The sequence below is a fragment of the Mustela lutreola genome, chromosome 16 (assembly GCF_030435805.1).
Source record: "Mustela lutreola isolate mMusLut2 chromosome 16, mMusLut2.pri, whole genome shotgun sequence".
In the NCBI taxonomy this organism is placed as follows: domain Eukaryota; kingdom Metazoa; phylum Chordata; class Mammalia; order Carnivora; family Mustelidae; genus Mustela; species Mustela lutreola.
In genome coordinates, this window is record NC_081305.1 from 17,796,488 (window position 1) to 17,815,450 (window position 18,963).

The 18,963-nt window shown below is 53.8% G+C and overlaps 2 protein-coding genes across 5 annotated transcripts; both read right to left on the bottom strand.

Moving 5' to 3' along the window:
• Positions 1 to 4,892: 4,892 nt before the first annotated feature.
• Positions 4,893 to 6,725, bottom strand: NRN1L (neuritin 1 like). Of its 2 annotated transcripts, none has more exons than XM_059153597.1 (3): positions 6,293 to 6,725; positions 5,417 to 5,549; positions 4,893 to 5,285 (listed from the first exon to the last, which is right to left on the bottom strand). In XM_059153597.1, the coding sequence occupies exons 1-3, from the start codon at positions 6,381 to 6,383 to the stop codon at positions 5,000 to 5,002; spliced, it is 510 nt and encodes a 169-aa protein (XP_059009580.1). In that variant the 5' UTR covers positions 6,384 to 6,725; the 3' UTR covers positions 4,893 to 4,999. The 2 variants fall into 2 exon arrangements, with proteins under 2 accessions (XP_059009580.1, XP_059009581.1); XM_059153598.1 differs by having other exon boundaries at positions 5,417 to 5,528; positions 6,293 to 6,620.
• Positions 6,726 to 6,771: 46 nt separating this feature from the next.
• EDC4 (enhancer of mRNA decapping 4) lies at positions 6,772 to 18,433 on the bottom strand. Of its 3 annotated transcripts, none has more exons than XM_059153581.1 (29): positions 18,303 to 18,433; positions 15,071 to 15,227; positions 14,624 to 14,735; positions 14,236 to 14,335; positions 13,788 to 13,977; positions 13,537 to 13,684; positions 13,346 to 13,450; positions 12,902 to 13,011; positions 12,734 to 12,817; positions 12,545 to 12,640; positions 12,352 to 12,454; positions 12,075 to 12,255; positions 11,909 to 11,981; positions 11,712 to 11,803; positions 11,446 to 11,633; positions 11,234 to 11,352; positions 10,999 to 11,152; positions 10,272 to 10,705; positions 10,083 to 10,187; positions 9,846 to 9,998; positions 9,720 to 9,756; positions 9,411 to 9,588; positions 9,141 to 9,296; positions 8,920 to 9,035; positions 8,656 to 8,821; positions 8,383 to 8,569; positions 8,071 to 8,290; positions 7,540 to 7,703; positions 6,772 to 7,305 (listed from the first exon to the last, which is right to left on the bottom strand). In XM_059153581.1, exons 1-29 carry the CDS (start codon positions 18,385 to 18,387, stop codon positions 7,113 to 7,115), a joined length of 4,206 nt encoding a protein of 1,401 aa, XP_059009564.1. In that variant the 5' UTR covers positions 18,388 to 18,433; the 3' UTR covers positions 6,772 to 7,112. The 3 variants fall into 3 exon arrangements, with proteins under 3 accessions (XP_059009564.1, XP_059009565.1, XP_059009563.1); XM_059153582.1 differs by lacking the exon at positions 18,303 to 18,433 and adding an exon at positions 18,062 to 18,264 and having other exon boundaries at positions 11,446 to 11,645; XM_059153580.1 differs by having other exon boundaries at positions 9,141 to 9,588.
• Positions 18,434 to 18,963: the final 530 nt, after the last annotated feature.

Sequence of the window (18,963 nt, forward strand, 5' to 3'; positions counted from 1 at the left end):
TAGAGCAGTTGCACCTTGGGCGCGGATTAGGACCTCCCTACCCCGGAGGTAGGGAGAAAGTGTCAAACTTCTAGTTAGGGCAGAAGGACGCTCTATAGTGCAAAGTTGGGCACGTAGTGAGTTTCAACAGAAGTTTTTGGAAGTGCCTCTGGAACTCCGCAAAGGATCGATTTAAATTTCATTAGCATTGGGGAGGGTATATGCTTCGGTGAGTGCTGTGAAGTGTGTAAACCTGGTGATTCACAGACCTGTACCCCTGGGGATAAAAATATATGTTTATAAAAATAAAATATTAAAAAAAAACTTTAAAAAAATTTCATTAGCAAATCGTTTTTTTTTTTTTTTTTTTTTTTAACTGCAGTTAAAATAATTGAGGCTCTCGGGCGTGTTAAATTTGGCCTCCATCACAGAGGAGTTGCAAATGGCTAACTAGAGGATCAGTGAAGGTGATGTTAGTCCTGGGCTAACTTCGGAGTAACGGTTTTTTGTTTTAATTTTTGTTGTTGTTATTAAATGTAAGTGTATTCTGAGACTGCAAATCAAGTAAATTTTTTTTTTAAATGTTACCATTAAGATTTCTCTAGAAGATCAGAATTACCTCACTACTTTACAACAATCCCAAATTGCGGGGAGCGGGGCAGGTAGTAGATGCCGGAGGTAATAAGGGTGTTGTAACCTCCTTCCATCTACTTCATTGTTAAAATATTTATTATTGGGGCACCTGGGTGGCTTAGTGGGTTAAAGCCTCTGCCTTCAGCTTGGGTCATGATCCCAGAGTCCTGGGATCGAGCCCCTCATCGGGCTCTCTGCTCTGCAGGGAGCTTGCTTGCTCCTCTCTCTCTCTGACTGCCTCTCTGCCTACTTGTGATCTTTGTCTGTCAAATAAAGAAATAAAATCTTTAAAAATATATATTTATGGGGGCCCTTGGGTGGCTCAGTGGGTTAAACCACTGCCTTCAGCTCAGGTCATGATCCCAGGATCCTGGGATGGAGCCCCACATTGGGCTCTTGCTCAGCAGGGGGTCTGCTTCTCCCTCTCTGCCTTTCTGCCTACTTGTGATCTCTATCAAATAAATAAATAAATCTTTAAAAATATATTTATTATTTACTTTATACATGAAATTATCTTTTTATTTTATTTTATTTATTTATTTGACAGACAGAGATCACAAGTAGGCAGGAAGGCAGGCAGAGAGAGAGGAAGGGAAGCAGATTCCAGGCCAAGCAGAGAGCCCGATGCGGGGCTCAATCCCAGGATCCTGGGATCATGACCTGAGCTGAAGGCAGAGGCTTTAACCCGCTGAGCCACCCAGATGCCCCTGAAATTATCTTTAACTTACTGTATGTTATACTTTAAATCTAAAAATAAATTAAAACCAATAAAACATCACGATCTGTTTTATATAGCAGAGTTTCATAAAAAGTTTTATTTAAAAAAACACCTTTGGGAGATGGGAGGCATGAGGAGGGAATGGAGTAACCTGGTGATGGGCATTAAGGAGGGCACGTGATATGATGAGTACTGGGTGTTATATGCAACTGATGAATTGTTGAACACTACATCAGAAACTAATGAGGTACCGTGTGTTGGTTAACTGAATTTGAGAAAATTAAAAATTAAAAAACACCTTTAAAAATCATTGCTCCCCCTGACTCCAAAAGAAAAAAAAAAATCTCTCTCAAAAGTCTGTTGATTAAGGGCATTACTTTGGGGTCCCACAAACCTGGGATCATAGCCCAAACTCTGACACTGTCACAGCTATGTGACATCTCTTCTCCTTAAGCCTCATTTTTCTTCTGTTTTATGGGGATCATAATCCTGACCCCACAGAGTTGTTGTGAAGGTTAAAAGTAATATGGAATTCTAGGGTTGGCAAGGCTTAGAAATTCACACACAATAGGGCACCTGGGTGGCTCAGTTGGTTGACCTTGAGCATCTGCCTTCAGCTCAGTTCATGATCCTGGAGTCTCAGCATGGAGCCCCACACTGGGCTCCCTGCTCAGCAGGGAGTCTGCTTCTCCTTCTCCCCCTCCCCCTGTTCATGCTCTCTCTCTAATAAATAAATAAAATCATTTTCAAAAATTCACACACAACACCTCAATTTTACAGACATTCAGCAAATTAATCCAACAAGTATTTATTGGGCCCTTGCTACTGGTAGATGCTTGTCTGGACTCTGGCAAAGAACACAGGGTCCTGAGATAAGAGGCATGTTGATGCAGAGGGACTGGGTTCAGGACATTCAGCCCCAGTCTCTCCCATGGGCAATAAGCTATTCCAAAAAGCTATTCCATTTACAGAGCTGTAAATGTGAGACATACATAATGGTGAGACATATCACCGTTATGCTCTGGCCTGTGCAGATGTGTCCAGGGCCCTGTCTGGCCATCAGCTCACCCCTCTCCTCCAGCTTTGGGATAAACATACAAAGCTCTTAAGCCCCTGGCCAGAAAGCAGATTCCGTCCCCACCCCCATGCACACACTCCAGGTCACTCATTCCAGGGAAGAGCAGGGACTTAGGGAGCAAAAACCAGTGTAAAGTAGGTCACAGCAGGAGGATGGTAATCCCCTGGATGGCTGGCCAAAGGAGTTGGGCCCCAGCTCCTAGAAGCAGGCTGCTCCTGGCCACCCACCAAGAGGGGGGTGTGAGAAGACTTTCCGGGTCTGGATTCTCAGCATCATCCTTTCCAAAGTATGCCCAAGCTAGGTTAGGGGGCTGCCCCAAATGACGCATTCTCAATGCTGAGGTCATTCTCAGTCCAAGCTCTTACTGACTATAACACTTCCTGTGCTGGGCTTAGAGATTCTGTCTTTGATTCCACATACTTCTACAAGTGTACTCTTTATACCCAGCCCTAAGTTGGGTGCTAGAGACATAGAGAGGACCCCTGGGGAGTCCAGAGTGGAGAATTTTGACCTGGACCGAGATAGTAGCAAACCAGTGTCATTAGTACTGAGACAGAAGACAACTGGGAAGCTGTGTGGACCTGTAGGCTTCTGATTCAGGTGTGGAGTCAGGATTAGGAAGGAAGTGATACTGAGCAAGAAAAGGAGTTCACCAGGAGGGTATAGGGAAAGGTATTCTGAGTACAGAGAATGAATATACAAAGACCCAAAAGGGTGTGGTGGGGGGTGTGCCTGGGTGGCTCAGTTAGTTGGTTAAGCACATGCCTTCTGCTCAGGTCTGATACTGGAGTCCTGAGATTGAGCACCACATCATGCTGCCTGTTCAGCAGAGCCTGCTTCTCCTTCTCCACTCTGCTGTTCCCCACTTTTGCACTCGCTCTTTCTCTCTGCCAAACAAATAAATAAAATCTTAAAAAAAACAAACAACAACAAAAAAAAAACTAAAGGGATAAAAGCCTGGCCTTTCCTTCTGGAAAATCCTGGTGGTCAGAGTGGGGCAGATGTGGGAGGAATTTCCTCCTGAATTTTCTCCTTTAGGCCATGTGAGAAGATTGGTAATGACTGGCTGGGAGATAAAAGTGGAGATAAAAGTGAATGAAGCAGAGGAGCAAACGTTGGGCAGACAGAGTTGACGGAGGTATCTGAGCTAACTGGAATCGGATGATGTTTGGGAAGAACAGATGAAGTAGGGCTGCTATGCACAAGGATGGAGGTCTCTGGAGGCTCCTGTCACCCTGGAGCCAAACAAGGAAGGGTTCAATTAGGCTTATTCAGTCCTGGAGGCAGCAGTCCCCCAGCATGGGCTTTAGTGTAAACCTAGTCTACCAAGCTCTGGGTTCCTACCCTGATTCCTTTGGGCTCCTCTTGTAAAGGCCTCTCCAACTCAGCCCATCTCTCCTCCACCACCTGTTAAGTCCCACATCCTGACCTCCCTTATCACTTCCTATAACATGCCCTCCCTGATGCCAAGGACTGAGTAGATAGATCCCTGCTCTAGGCTCAGACAGAGGGGAGTCGCAGGAGTGGACTGAATCAACTGTGGGCAGAACTGGCTTAGGTAGGGCTGCATAGACAATGAAAAGGAGCTTTAACTTTGGAATTGGTTCTAAATTAAAAAAAAAAAAAAAGGAGACCAAAGCAGAGGGGATGAGAGCAGAAGTCAGTGAGGCCATGGCACTGCCCACACAAGTCATGGGGTGATGGGTTGGAGTAAGGTCCTAGAGGTGGTGGTAGAGGACTGATTGAGAGAGCATTTCACCCTTTCTGAGGACTCCTCCTTCCCTCAGGATTCTGCCCATGTGGATTCTTGCCTCTCTCCACCAGGATGAACAGGGTTTCCTCACACATCACACACTCATTCCATGCTTCCAGAAAATCTTCTGGGATTATTGACGTCACACTGCATACCTCTTCTCAAAGGAGAAGCTTGGGTACATGAGAGGCCAGAGGAACCCTCATCATAACCCGTTTCTGCAGCTCTAGGTCACCTCAGGGACTTGAATATAGACCCAAACAGGGACTCCCCATCTCCTGGAACAGCTTCCCCTCAGGTAGACCAGGACACCAGAGAGGGAGAGGACAGAGCACTTAATCTGTCTTGAAGGCTAAGACATAGTTAGCAGAGATGGCAGGAACATGGAGGCTGAAACAAACGGGATGGGGTGGGCTGGTACACTTCACCCCCTCACATGCCCACGGGGGCCAGGACAGAAGGGGCAGACTTGGGGAGAAATGCCAGCCCAAGAGAAGAGAGGAAGGCAATGCATTCCAGAAGATTTCAGGTCACCACTGTAGCTCCTAGAACCTGCACACGATGGAAAACTCTGCACAGCCAGCCCTGGAAAATGAGTATCTTTAAGTAGAAAGATTGAGTCCCCTGTGGTGGCCATGGGCCCTGCCCATCCATCCCCAGAGATCAGCTTCTGGAGGCTCCGCCCCAACAAAACAGGGCTGGCAATGGCCAGAAGAAAGGAAGGAGCTTAGTACAAATATAAATACCTTTAATGAAAGCCAAGGGCACTGTGTCGAGCCCCAAGCGCAGCTACCAGAGCAGGGTAGAAGGCAGGGGTGCTGCTGCTCCACCAGACTGGCTAGGCCAGAGGTCCCAGGAGGCAGGCGAGCGCCAGAGCAGCTGCCAGCAGTGGGGGCGTCGGGGATGGGGTGGGTGCAGATGCTCTTGCCTGCAGCGTCTCCTGGTTGGTCTCAGGGCCTATGCCATGCTCCCTGATACGCACAGGGGTGCCGCAGAGAACATGCAAGTTGTCTGGGTGCGGGGCCTGGCGAGCTTCTTGCTGTAGGGACTCCCACACAGCAGCAGCCTCCTCTGGGCAGCGCAACAGGACTTGGGAGGCACAGACGTGGAAGTCATTCCAAGACCTGTTAAAGGCTTGGGGTTAGGGTAATTAGGTGGGGTAAAGAGGCTTTTGTAATGGGAAGGAAAAAGGTTCAGGCCCCAGGGTGGTGGGGGGTTCCCACAGTTAGGCAGGCATCTTTACACCTGCTCTTACCTGCAGACAGTGTCCAGCTCGCCTCCAAGGCCCATGCCGTCCCCCAAGCGGATGAGACACTCAGCAAACCCCTGGTATATGGTGTCACAGCCCCCTGGGCCCGTTGCTGCTGCTGCCAGGGGAGATACAAGGACTAGGGGTGGGGGTGGAGAGTGGTTGATAGGATGAGCAGCCCCGCCCCCCTTCAGCGCCAAGCCCCCAGGGGCTTGTTTACCTGCATGTGCTCAGGGGACGTGACTCAGCGTCAGAGGCACCCAAGGGAACCAACGGGCACATCTGGGGATCCACCTGCTTTGGCTCCCCCCTAGGCACAACCCGTACAGGGTATGTGGAGAGGGGGTAAGGTGACCTGTCCCAAGGGTTGGCTCTTCCTCTGAGCTTCTAGGGTCACAGGTCAGGTGAGGATAGTCCAAGTTTAAAAGTCAGAACATGGAGATGAGGGCTACAGGCTCCCTTAACTGTCCTGCAGGCTGGACAAACTTCACTTGACCATCCCACCCCCATACCCAAAGACAGGTGTTCTCCGCCAGGGAGAGCAGGAGAGGCAGGGTCGGGATCCAGATCAGACCCTAAGAGAGGGCTTCAGGGGTCCCACGGCTGGACTAGGGGTTCCACGAGAGCCTAGGTCTCCCTTTACTGGAATGGGCGATGTGGAATTTTGGGGTCCTTTCCCCATGACTAGATATCAGGTCATGCCCATTTGCATCCTGAAGCCACTGGCACGTATTACCCCTCCCTGAAAACGTTGCACCTCCACTCCAGCCTGGTTCCCAGGGCCCAGGAAGGATGGGCCTCAGCTCTCACACGCCCTATACCTAGACTGGGGAGAGGGTGTGCCACGCACCGCTAAGCCGGGTCCAGCACTCCCGCACTCACCAAGCGGTAGCAACAGCTGCAACAGCCCCAGCACACCGGAAGCTCGGGGCAGTCGCTGGCAGTGGTGACAGGAGCAGTAGCCGAGCATCATCCCCGCATCATCCCCGGCTGGGAGCCTAGTGCTGGAGCTAGCAGCTTGGAAGCAGAGCCCTTCGGCCCAGCCCCCGAAAGAAGGGATTGTGATTGGATGGGAGCTCGGGGCGGGGCCCAAAGCCAGCTGGGCAGCCCCGCCCTAGTACTCAGATTGGCAAAGGAGGGGAGGGACCCCAGAGAGAAGAGCTGGCGACAAGGCAATTGCAGAGCTGACCTCAGGGCCCTTGTCTCAGAAATGGAAAGGGGACCTGGGAGAGCAGCTATGTAGATGAGAGTGGGTGTCCAGGCACCAGGCTTAGCCTAGACAGAGTTCCAACACAGGGAAGAGAGAGGGGAGAGAACAGAGACCCCTATCAAAGTTACACCAAAAGCACACACATACTCCATTTTATTCCAAAAGCATTTAATTGAATTTCTCAATATTTTTCAAAAACAAAAAGATCCAAATTGGAGGTAAAAAGGAACATGGAAAATGCAACTCAAGTGGTGTCACGATCTCAAGGGTCATGCTCCAGGCATGGCAGAACCCAAGAAGGCACAGTACCCACCCTGGGCCCAGCCTAAACCTGCTGGCTACCACAACCTGTAGACCACAGCCAGTGCTCTCCCCTCAAACACCCCCAAGGTGGGAGCCTGAGCAGGTAAAAGGGTAGACATGACCCTGCTTTGGCCTAGGCCTGTCTGCTGGCCTTCAGTGCCTCCCCAACTCTGAGCAAGGCAGGCTTAGCTACGGGAGGCTAGGGGTTACAAGGCCGTGCAGCATGAGGCTGAGACGTCGGGCCACTTTACCAAGTGAGTTGTGTGGCTCAGCCTGAAGGAACTGGAAGAGCTTCTGGCGCACCTGGGCCATGACGGAGCCCATGTGGTCCCGAGTAATGGGGTCACTGTGGTCCAGGTGCATCACAGCCTCTTCCAGGTAGCTGTAGTGGAAGAAAGAGACAAGAAACAGGTGGGCTCCGGCAGATGCGAGCGCCCCCTGGTGGCACCGACGCCCAGAGGGACTGCTGACAAAGGGTGGCCTCAAAGCCAGAGATAGGTGGGCACAGAAGGGACTGGGGGAGAAAAATTAGGAAGCAGAGTCAGGCAAGAGTCTCTGTTTGAACTGCTCCTCCACCTCCACCCCAACCTGTCTCCTGATCCCTGAGTCCACTCACCTGAGCTTGAGATCAGTTCGAGTACCAAGGTCAGAGGCCAGCTGCTGGATGAGGGAAAGGAGCACAGGCTGGGAGAGTGGGCAGGGTGGCTGCCCAAAAACCTGCCCTGGGTCCACAGTTTCACACACATACAGCACCAGGTTCAGGTCAGCAGCTGTCAGGGCCTAGGAAGAGAACAGTGTTTACAGCCAAGATCAGAAGGGAATACCTACTTGGCTGGCCGTGGATAACCAGAGTAGGGTACTGAGGGCTCGGGGGGGGGGGTGCTCAGGGGCCCACAGACAGTCATAGAGAGCTGTGTTGTTACTCTAGGGGATCAGGAAAGGTTTCCTGAGAAGGGTGGTCATGAAGCAAGGCAGGCGTTAGATAGAAAGAAAGGTCCAGGAAGAGGGGAAAGTAGGGGAAACGGCCTGAAGTCAAAGGCAACCAAGAACAGTGTACTGGGGCTGGAGCACTCAGAGCCTGGCGGGTATGTGTGTGCACCCTGTCAGAAGACACCTGACCCTTACCTCGACCTACTGGCCGGCATACCTGTTGGAAGGCCTGATTGAGGTGGCCCTGCTGCAGCAGCTGCAGGATATGGGCTTGCTGGGCCTGGCAATCGAGGTGGGCAGCGGGGACGGGTGTGCCAGCAGCTGAACGCATGGCCTGCATGATGCTAGATGTGACGGCAGCCTGTTGTTCCTTGAGTGCTACACTCACCTCACCCTTAACAATGCGCTGTACCTGTGCTAAAATGGACTCCTGTAGGCTGCAAAGGGAAGCGAGGGAGATGAGACAGACAGGAAGTCTAGTCTGGTGCTTTCCAGACCCAGCACCTTGCCCAATACCCCGCCCACACACCTGCCTACAGCCACGTGCAGCTGGTGCTGCACCTCAGCCCGAACGCTGCTAGACACAGTGGCCGCCATCTGCTCGGTGGCACCCTGCAGTGTGCTGACCAGGCCCCGCAGCTGGGCCAACACAGGCTCCCGTGCCTCCTGTTCTCGCGCCTTCCGGCTCTTCATGTGGCTCTCCAGCTGCTGCAAGTCTGAGAGGTGACCACAGGAGCATGAGAGGGCTGGCCGGGGAGAGAAGGACAGCCCCTCCCACATTGAGGCATATGACCCCACTCACACTCTTGTGTGCCCAGTCGGAAGCTATCATTGATCTGCTGGAACATGGCTTGGCAGCTCTTCTCAAACGCCGGCAGCACCACACTCTGAAAGGCTTCACGGTAGGCAGCCTGCATTGGCCCCTGTAATGTGTCTGCAGCTGCTCGGGCAATGGCATCTGTCAAGTTCTGGGGGTAGAGGGAGAGCTGAGTTGAAAGGCTAAGCCCAAGCTGATATGACCACGCCCAGCAACCACCAGCCTCCCTCATCTTGGGCCCTACAGCACCTTGGACTTCAGCAGCTTGGAGATATTCTCTTTCATGCTACCCTCCACGGCAGTGAGCTTGGTGGCCACTGAGTTGCTCAGCTGGCCTGCCACTGGCTCCAGACTCCTGGAGACACCTGGGGCAGGATGAAGAGGAACAGGTGGAGCCACGAAAGGCAGCCTGACAGACAGGAAGCCCCACTCCCACCTGGCCCACCCAGAAGTCTCCATGCCGAACTCACACGGGGGCACCGTCTTCTTGATCTCATCCCGTATGCTGCGCTCCAGCCTCCCAGCTACAGCCGAAGACAGCGCCTGGGACAGCTGTTGTGTCAGCTGCTCCTGCAGCTGTCCACCCCGCTGCTGCCCCTCGGCCAGTGCCCGCTCCAGCCGCCGCTCTGCACTGCAGCTAAGGAACAGACCTGGGGCAGGCCCCACATCCATTCCTGGGCCAAGAATGCTGCTGCTGTCCCCACCCCTACGCCACACTGAGCCATGACCCGTAAGGATACGCTCCTGCTCATGCCGCGACTCCAGGGCTCGTTCTACGTGGCCTGTGACAGTGCTCTGCAGGCCTTCCAGCTGGGTGCAAAGACGCTGCAGCAATTCTTCTTGGCTGTGTCGCAGCTCTGCCAACTCTCTCTGCTGTTGCCAAATTAGGGCTGGCCAGTCCTCAGGAGGGTCTGCCACCTGCCAAGAGCACCAAGTCAGATGATGCCCGCCTTACACATTCCCACACACCAGACCAGGGAACGGCCCAGAGTTCTTCCCCATCCTCGCAGGAGTCGTCCCAGAAATAGAAAGGCTGTTACTTCACTGACCTGGTGCTCCAAGAGCCGGGATCCCACAGCTGAGTCCCTGCCATGGACAAGAAGCACCTCAGGCTGCGTCAGGCAGGGGAGCCGGAGAACCACCCCTCTCCCTGGCCACAGGACCCCACCCCGTACCCGTCATCTTTCTTGCCCTTTCTTTTAAGCTTAGGTGAGGCTCGAGGAGAACCCTTGGTCTTCCAGTCCTTGGCCGGTAGCCGTGGAGTGGGAACTTTGGTGCCAAAGCCCCCTGCAGCAGAGGCAAGGCTAGCAACCTCATCATCATGGTCACTGGAGAAAGGGGAGGGAGAAAAATCAGCACCGACCCACTTACCAGCCCTCCCTCACGAGAGGACAGCATAGGGTGGCACCTACCTTTGCTCAGCACTGGCGTCCTGGCTGTCATGTTGCTGCAGCAGGTGATAAGGTGGTCGGTGGAAGGCCAGGCTCTTGTGCTTCTCCTGGAGGCCGTTCCTGGGACTGAAGGAACAGGCCAACTCAACAGCGGATGATACTACCTGAAACCACTCCCACCAGCGCCCACTCCCCTCCCACGTTCCTCACCTCTCTGCCAGGCTGCTGCAGGTCTCACGAGTAATGTCCGGTGCCGTAGGCCAGACCTGACTGTCAGAGGCTGTGGCCTCCTGGGTCAACGCTGCCTCCAAAAGGGAAGGGGTACTGTGCCGATCCCCATCCCCAGGTCCTCCATCGAGGCCAAGCTGGGAGCCAAGCTCGGGCCCCGGCCGGGGCCGTGGGGACAGCAGGTGGAGCGCTGAGGCAGCTGAGGCCATACTGTCTGGTTCAAGACCCTCAGGAGCAGAGGAGACAAAACCACGGGACAGGGCCTCAGATGCGATCTCAGGGATGTCCTGGGACAAGGCAGTGGAAGCTGAGGAAATAACATCAGGGGAGCGGGTGCGGCTGGGAGAAGCCTGGGGTAGCCCCAGGGGTTCCACTTCCTGCAGCTCCAGCGACAGTGCAGAGGCAGCAGCAGGCACCTGAGGTGGAGCGAAGATGTGACTTAGACAGCGGGATGTGGGAATGCGGGAGCACAGATGAGGCCTGCCGTCTGCAGGGATGGGACGGTGGAGAAGGGGGATGCACATCAAAAATCCCCCAGCCCAGAGGAGAGGAGGTAGGGATGGACACAGGATGAGAAGCTGCCCTCCAGGGACCAGGGAGGCTGGGATGACCTCAGGGAAAGCCCTCAGGCACTCTGGGAGGAAAGGCCCCCAGCTTCCTGCTACCACATACCTGCCACCCTGCACTTCATACACACCCACACACACACCTGCCCAGGTGCTTTGGGAGTCAGTTTGTCAGCTGGACCTGGGAGCAGGCTGGGCAAGAGGCTGCGTGGGCTTGCCTGCAGGCTGCTACTGCTGCTCATCGTCAGACTGCCGTCCAGCTGCAACTTGGGGCTCAAGGTCAGCTCCTCAGGTGGCCTGGTGGCAGGAAGGCTGAGGTATAGCAGCCAGAGCCTGGCACCAGCCCCTGCCCTCCCCCAACTGTGACCCTCGCTTCACCTAGGCAAGGAGGGGTCCACAGCTGACGTACTGCTCATGGCAGACACAGCTGTAAGAGAGGAGGAGCTGGAGCTGGAGCTAGAGCCGGAGCTGCTGCTGCTGCTGGGGGACACAGCGATCTGGGGAGAGGCAGGGGACTGAGGCCATGGCCCACAGGCGGGGGATTCCTTGGTCAGCCTGCCCTGAGCCCCACCCCCCTCCCCCCAGCACACCTGCTGCAGGGAGGTGCTAGGTGTCATGAAGGCGTCAGGGGTCATCAGCTTGGGCTTCGTCTCACTGCTCAGACTGAGGAAGTCCGCGGGCGCAGGCAGCTCCACTATGCGTCGGGGGTCAGGCTGGGATCCTTGGGTAGATGACCCCAGGCCCTCAGAGCCCAGTTCAGGCCGAGACTCTCCAAATGCTGTGGGGAAAGCTGCCACTTGAGTCAGATCTCAGACCTTGGTCAGTCTAACCTGCCTCCCTCTTACACCTCACTCACCGAAGTCCTCATGGGCAGTGTGGGTGGGGAGTGGGGCCACCACGTCGGGGTTCAACTGCGGCTGGAAACGGATCTGCACGTCCTGCAGTGCCCTGCAGGCGGAGAAAAGTGAGAATAGGAGAGCTCAAAGAGGCCAGCATCACGAGGGTGTGGAGGAGTACAGACAGGGCAGAGACAGGATTCCCCAACACACTCACTTAGTATGCACACAGAAGAGTTTGATGAGCACACCAGCTGCAGACTCCATGGCACCAGCTCCGTGGGTCCCATCTACAAAGACAGTGTGGGCAACTAAGCCCTGGTCCTCTATGCATCCATACTTCCCTACAGACAAACATGTTTCCTAAACCCTGAGCAGCTCACCAGCCCCTAGGCTGTCGTTCTCCTCCTCAGCAGGCAGCACCTCAGTGTGCCGCAGTCGGCAGCGACTCACAACCTGGATACCGAAGCTCAGCACGGGGTGGGTGAGCAGGAACTCAGAGATGGAGCTGAAGCAGGCACGGCCCTCCTCCTGGTTCTGCAGCAGCTCCATCACGTACAAGACCTGCCCACAAGGGGCACTCACGGCAGGGCTAGAGGCCCAACACCCTTGCCTCCCTGACGATGCCAGCTCTGCCCCGGTTGCCCCACCACAGCCTACCTTCCGTTGCACATCGCTGAGAATAAGGTATTCGGCTGAGAGGTCCAGACAAACCTTGAGGCTGGGGGGCACACTCACTGAGCTGAAGATATCTGGGGAGAAACTGTGGGGCCCAGGAGGCAGGATTAATGAGACAGAGAGTGAAAAGAACCCCCATCTGTCACCCTACTGCCCCTGCCCAGCCTCTGCTTACCGAATGGTCTGCAGGCAGGTCCAGGACACTGTGCACCACATCTTTAGCTCCCGATTCTGGTCAGCACCAGTGATGAGGAACCTCCAGAAAGGGACTCTGCAAAGCAGCAAGGCATCGAATCACTGGCTGGGCCCCCTACTGGAGAACCAAGGTCCAGTCCACCACCCACCTGCCTGCCCACTCACGCACTCAGGGTCCTGCTTCTTGTGGTTGTCACAGAACAGGAGGCAGGAAAGGGACCGCCCATCATGAGGCTTCCACTCATGCAGACACCTGCAAGAAGGACGATAAGGGACCTGAGTGAATGATCTTGCCCTCACCTGGGTGGGGAGTCTTGGTCTCTCAGTCCCTGAGTACCTTGGCTCATCCTGCCCCTCGATGTAGATCTGCCAGAACTTGACAAAGCCATCATGGCTTGCAGTAGCCAGGACAGTCCCATCAGGTGAGAGGGCCCCTTCACTCAGGCACTGGGAAGAAACCAAACAGCCTTGCTTTGTCACCTGACTTGGGGTGGGAATAAGCCCTTCTCCAGTGAAGATGGTAGTGAGCTGAGCTGGCCCAGAGCAGATGTGTACATGTGTATGAAAGCCTCCCTAAATGGGAGCTGTACAGAACACCAGCCCCCCAGGGTGCAGCAGGTTAGATGTACACTCTATAGCTAAGGCTCACTTTGTGTTCAGAGTTCCCGGGGCAGAGTGCTGGCAAAGCCACCTGCACAGCTGGGGGCTCGGGAATGAGATGAGGGGCATGAGGAAAGGGGGAAGAGTGGCGGGGGCGTGGAGCAGTCAGGGGCAGGCTTACAGTGCTGTGGCCTTTTACCACGATGAAGCCTTGCTTGATCTGGCTAACACGCACAGGCCAGGTGCTGTGGTTGGAGCGGAGCATGTCCAGATCCCACACCTCAGCCTGGAAGGTACAAGGTGAGCGTTCAGGCCCTGCCCACACCATGGCTGCTCTGAGCCCTTCTCTCTTCCTATGCCTGGCTCCCTTACCCGGTCCTCATGCAACAGAGCCACCGTGGGGCTGCCCTCCTCACAGCAGTCCTCACTCTCCTCTGGGATGAAGGGGCACCAGATGATCCTGCGGAAGTGGTTCAGTGGTGTGCCCTCTGGCTGCTGGATGTGGACCAAGATCTCTTCTCTGAGCACGGTGTTAAGGGCTAAACAGGTGGATGACAACATCTGGTAGCCCCTGCCCCACCCACCTTTCTACAGTCCCCCATCCCACCCCAGGGAAAGGATACTGAATTTTGCCATTAACCAGAGCCAAGCGCCACACGAACAGGTTGCCTGCCTCATCCAGGCAGGCCAGCTGGGAGGAATTGAGGTGTGCAAAGGCCAAATCAGCCACGCTGCCTGTGAAGCCCTTGAGCAGGGTCCGCTCTGAAGTGCTAACACTGATCACCCGCACCATCGCCGAGCCGTTGTTGGCAGCTGGAATCAGAAGAGGAGGCGGCCCTGAGGAACTATCCAGGCCCAGGCAGCAGCAGAGACGCCCTGCCCTCGCCTGCCTCAGTGCCACTACCAGTCGCAAACTCGGTTTTCCCCCTCGGCTCCCCAAGGCCTGTCAGAGGTGGGGGCGGAACAGACAAGCCTTCTATCGTACCGTAAGGACTGAGTGGTCCAACACTGGATCTGCATCTCTGGGGCTTTGAGCAGAACACCTCCCTCCTCAATCCTACCCCTACTCACCCCGAATGGCATAGGCCAAGAAGGAGTTGGACACAGCAATAAGGTTGCCATAGTAATATTTCTGTTCCCAGTCATACTTGGCCACAGGCTGGATTTTCACCTGAGAACAAAGGGTGAAGAAGGTCATAGAGGCTGAGGGCTAAGGTAGATCTGCCAGGGCCCAGTTGGTTTCTGGCACCCCGGGATAGGATAGGCCACAGGTGTCAGCCTAGTCATAACTCTAGGGGCCAGATTCCCACAGAGATCTGGCAGCTAACCCTGGCTTCCTGAGACTGAGGCACACTACCTGTCAAGGTGATCCTCACAGTAACTGGCGGCATGGGAGAAGGGAGGGAGAGGCTGACTGTGCCCGCATCCACCATACATGCCACAATGTCGTGGTGCCCACCTTGTTGCTGCCCCGTGCTTTGCTTGAGATGCTAGAGTCACTGCTGGCCACAATCTCCACCTCCTTGGCCAAAATCCCGATGCATGTAGAGCTGTCATCTCCTGTGAGGCAGCTAGGGGGAGGAGTGCACAAGCTTGACTCCTGTTCCCGTAAAGTCTCAAGGGGCAGGGTTGGGAGGGGAGAGAATACAAACACTCTGGTGAAGGTGTCAAGTCCCAGATGCTCAATTCTGCCTGACCCACTGGTCCCCAAAGCCACAGCTCCCTTTGCTCTCACCTCCCTCCTCAGTCATGGGCCTACTTCCATGCTAAAATGGCAGGCCAAACTTCAGATCCAGCCCACGCTCTTGAGTTTGTCCTTGCCCCTCATCCTAGTACAAATATGCCGTGGTTAAGTGCACCACCCCAAAGACCCCAAAATCACCACTGCCATTTCCCAGACACTCACATGACCTGCTTTTCCTGAAGGTTAATAGGTGGCATGGCACGGAGACCAGGCTTGTTTGCTGAAGTACCATCACCTGAGCAGAGGGGGTCTGGGACAAGAAGCCCGTTGAGATCCCCATTGTAGGCATTAGATGGGCGCTGGGTCTCTGCACTGGGACCTGGAGACAGAAAGGTCCACTCTGATGAGGTTGTTCCACCTGCCCACTGGCCTCTCCTCCCGCAGAACTTCATTTAAGAACCATGAGGTGCTCTGGGAACATTCAACTGAGGGAGCCATGTCTGTGGGGAGGAGGATGCTTGGTTCATCTTTTGTTCCATAAGCACTGATGGTTAACACAATCTCTGCCAAGACCAAAGACATGCATGTGGCTCTTCTACCTAAGGGAAGAGTAAAGCCATCAAGAACCTGGTGAAGCCAATTAATATTTAAGTCCAAATTAGCACAGAGGGACTCTGTACTACGAGAAGGCATGGAAAGGGTCAGTAGAGACTTCATTAAGGAGGTCGATCAGAGCCAGTGTGGCTGGAACACATAAATATAAGAAAGAGGGAGGGAGAACAAGTCACAGAGGTCTCAGATATGAAGCTTGGGTGCTTAAATTCTCCCTGTGGCACTGAGAGCCACACAGTTTTAAATGGGAAGGTGATACAGTCTGCTATTGTAAAAAGAATGACTGCTCTAGGGCACCTGGGTGGCTCAGTGGGTTCAAGTCTCTGCCTTCAGCTCAAGTCATGATCCTAGGGTCTTGGAATCAAGCTTTGAATCGGGCTCTCTGCTCAGCCCTCCTCTCTCTCTCTGTCTGCCTCTCTGCCTGCTTGTGATCTCTGCTTGTCAAATAAATCAAGTCTTTTTTTTATTTTTTTTTATTTTTTTTTAAATATTTTATTTATTTATTTGACAGAGAGAGATCACAAGTAGGCAGAGAGGCAGGCAGAGAGAGAGAGGGGGGAGGAAGCAGGCTCCCTGCTGAGCAGAGAGCCCGATGCGGGACTCGATCCCAGGACCCTGAGATCATGACCTGAGCCGAAGGCAGCGGCTTAACCCACTGAACCACCCAGGCGCCCTCAAATAAATCAAGTCTTAAAAAAAAAAAAAAAAAACTACTTAAAAAAGAAAAAGAATGACTGTTTGAAGGCAGCATGTAGGATAGTTAAGAATTTAATTAAGATATACCAGTCCTAAACCAAGATAGTGATAGATGGTAGAGAAGGGAAGATGGGCTCTTAAGGTATGAAAGGACACTGATAAGATGTGGGAGTAAGAAAGAAAGCAACCTGCCCCTCAAAGAAGTGGTTCAGAAGAAGCCACCCTGGGCAGGTAACTTCAGAAGAAAACGAAGGAGTTGGACAAAATGGAGAGAAACTCTAGGACAGGATGGGTAGTCAGGAAAAGCAGCATTTCATTTGTATGCCATTAGCTATTTCAAACACCCTCACAGGCTCAGGCACCACCCTAAAGCTCCCAGGTGACAAGGAGACTAGGGGCCCACATTGAAAAACAAGGCAAGGGGCGCCTGGGTGGCTCAGTCATTATGCATCTGCCTTCAGCTCAGGTCATGATTCCAGGATCCTGGGCTCAAGCTCTGAATCGGGCATCTTGCTCAGCAGGGAGCCTGCTCCCCCCCCTCCTCTCTGCCTGCCTCTCTGCCTGCTTGTGATCTCTGTCTGTCAAATAAACAAATAAATCTGTAAAAAAAAAGAAAAGAAAGAAAGAAAGAAAAGAAAAGAAAAACATGGCAAAGTTCTGGTGACAAAACAGTCTGGCATCTGACATGGTCCTCCAGTGCCTCCAGAGGAGACAAGCAAGAACTATTTGGCAAATGGGACAATTAAGTACCAATCAGTATATAAGAAATTAAGTGGAAAACCTCCAGGCCACTTCATTTGGATCAGAGCCATTTTAGCTGCTCAGGGGTAAGCTGGCCACTCTCCTTCCCAGGCAGGCTATCATGAGGACAAACAAACAAGCTGCAAAATACCAGCCATGCCAGACTCTACCAAACCTTTGAGTAGTCTAGTCTGCACAGGGCTGATGAGCATGAGAGGTCCAAGCCAAGCTTACAAGTAAAGGGACCACAGACTCCAGGTCTGGGGCAAAGTGCTCAGTGGTTTCAGGAAGAAGATGGATTTTCCTCAGGTGGCAAGGGGTAGTTAAACCTATCCAATGTGAGCACTAGTGTCTGCTTCAAAAGCGGCTAGTATAGTATGGGCCTCCCAGCAAGTTTAAGTACAGGGTTTGAAGAGCACCAATTCTTAGCTGTGGCCACTGCAGACCCTACACCATAATCACCAGTCTTTCAACCACTACCACTTTTCACAGGTCCCTAAACCTGTCAGGAAACTTTGGTACCTTCACACATGCTACTTCTTCTTTGCAGAATGCCATTCCTGACACTGAATCACCTGTTTGTATTATTAACACCTAGCCTAAACATTGTCTTCTCTCTCAAATGTGTTCTCAGGCACTTTCCAGCCCTAACCTCACATACCTGGTCTCCATCACAGTACCAAAATATTCCTTGTCTCAGTGACAACAACATTATATTACAACCTCATTAGTTCTCTATGTTCTGGGGGCTCTTTGGAGGCAGGAGCAGCTCTGAGGTATCAGCGCAAGCCCAAGTAAAGTTTAAGTGAATGGAAATAAACTAGGGCTTGCAGATGTTTGTAGCCTAATCCAATCAGGGCCGTGCAGTATGTGATTTGGTTAAATCCCAGAAAGGGCACAAAAATGGGGCGGGTCACCCGCTTCCTGAAAATCAGTTTTAGAACAGCAGGCCTGTTGTCTATATTCCAGAGTGAAGGGCAAGTTGCAGAGGGTGACAGTGCTCCTCAGCACAGTGCTTAGGTCTAGACCCAAAACTCAGCATACAGAGCCCAGACCAGGCCTCTGAACTATAAGGTAGAAGGATGGGGAACCTGAGCTAGACCCAGGTACACGTCAGTCCCAGGACACGAAGGAGCCCCTGCGGATTCAGAGAAGGAACCTCACCTTCAGCAGAGACGCTGAAGGACGGCGAAGAACGGCCCGGCCCCAGGATAAGAAGAGATCTGCAACCTTGGCGGGCAAGCTCAGGAATTTACCGCTCCAACCCTCGTCTTACCTCCCCAGCCGGGAAGATGCAGTATGGATCCTGAGGGACCTGCGGGACCTGAGGACTCTGAGGGCGGCCCAGGCCCGCGCCGCCCTTCTGCCCGCCAGCCAAAGGCCCACCCCCGCTGTCCCGGCTCACCCCCCGCGGGCCGGTCCAGCTTGAGAATGTCCCGCAGGTGCTGCGTGGCGTCCTCGATGTCGATGCTCGCGCAGGAGGAGGCCATGGGCCCCGCCTCGGGCGCCTCGTCCGCCCCGCGTTCTTTTCGCTGCCGCAGTGCACTGTGCAGCCGCGCACAGCCCTGCCGGGGCCAGACAGCAGAACACCGGTCACTCGATTCGGTCCACCCGCAGTCCGCAAACCGCCGCCCGCGCCGCGTCCCTGTACCCCACCAGCCCCACCAACCGCCTCCACTTCCGGCCCTCCGGAGAGCCGGCCCCCGGAACCTGCGCAGGGTGGAGAAGAAAGGTTCCGGGCTGGGGGCGGAAGCTTCGCCCCCACCGGACCCCTTGGTCAACGGGCGTTCCTCACGGCTGAGGCAGAGCAAATATCGAGGTACTGAACCGCCCAAACCCCTCTACTCGCCTCAGGACATCCTTTGTCCATTCCCCAAACATGGACTCCTGATGGGCCTGGAACTTGATCAACTCAGCCGCTCAGGTTACAGTCCCTAAGACCCTCCCAAAGAACCTGAATCGGTATGAGCCTAGGTTTCCCCTTGGGGAAATGGGGCAGGGCAACCCAAGGTCTCAGGGGAGTCATAGGCCCAGGAATTACAAGGGCAAATGGTCAAACCACAAAC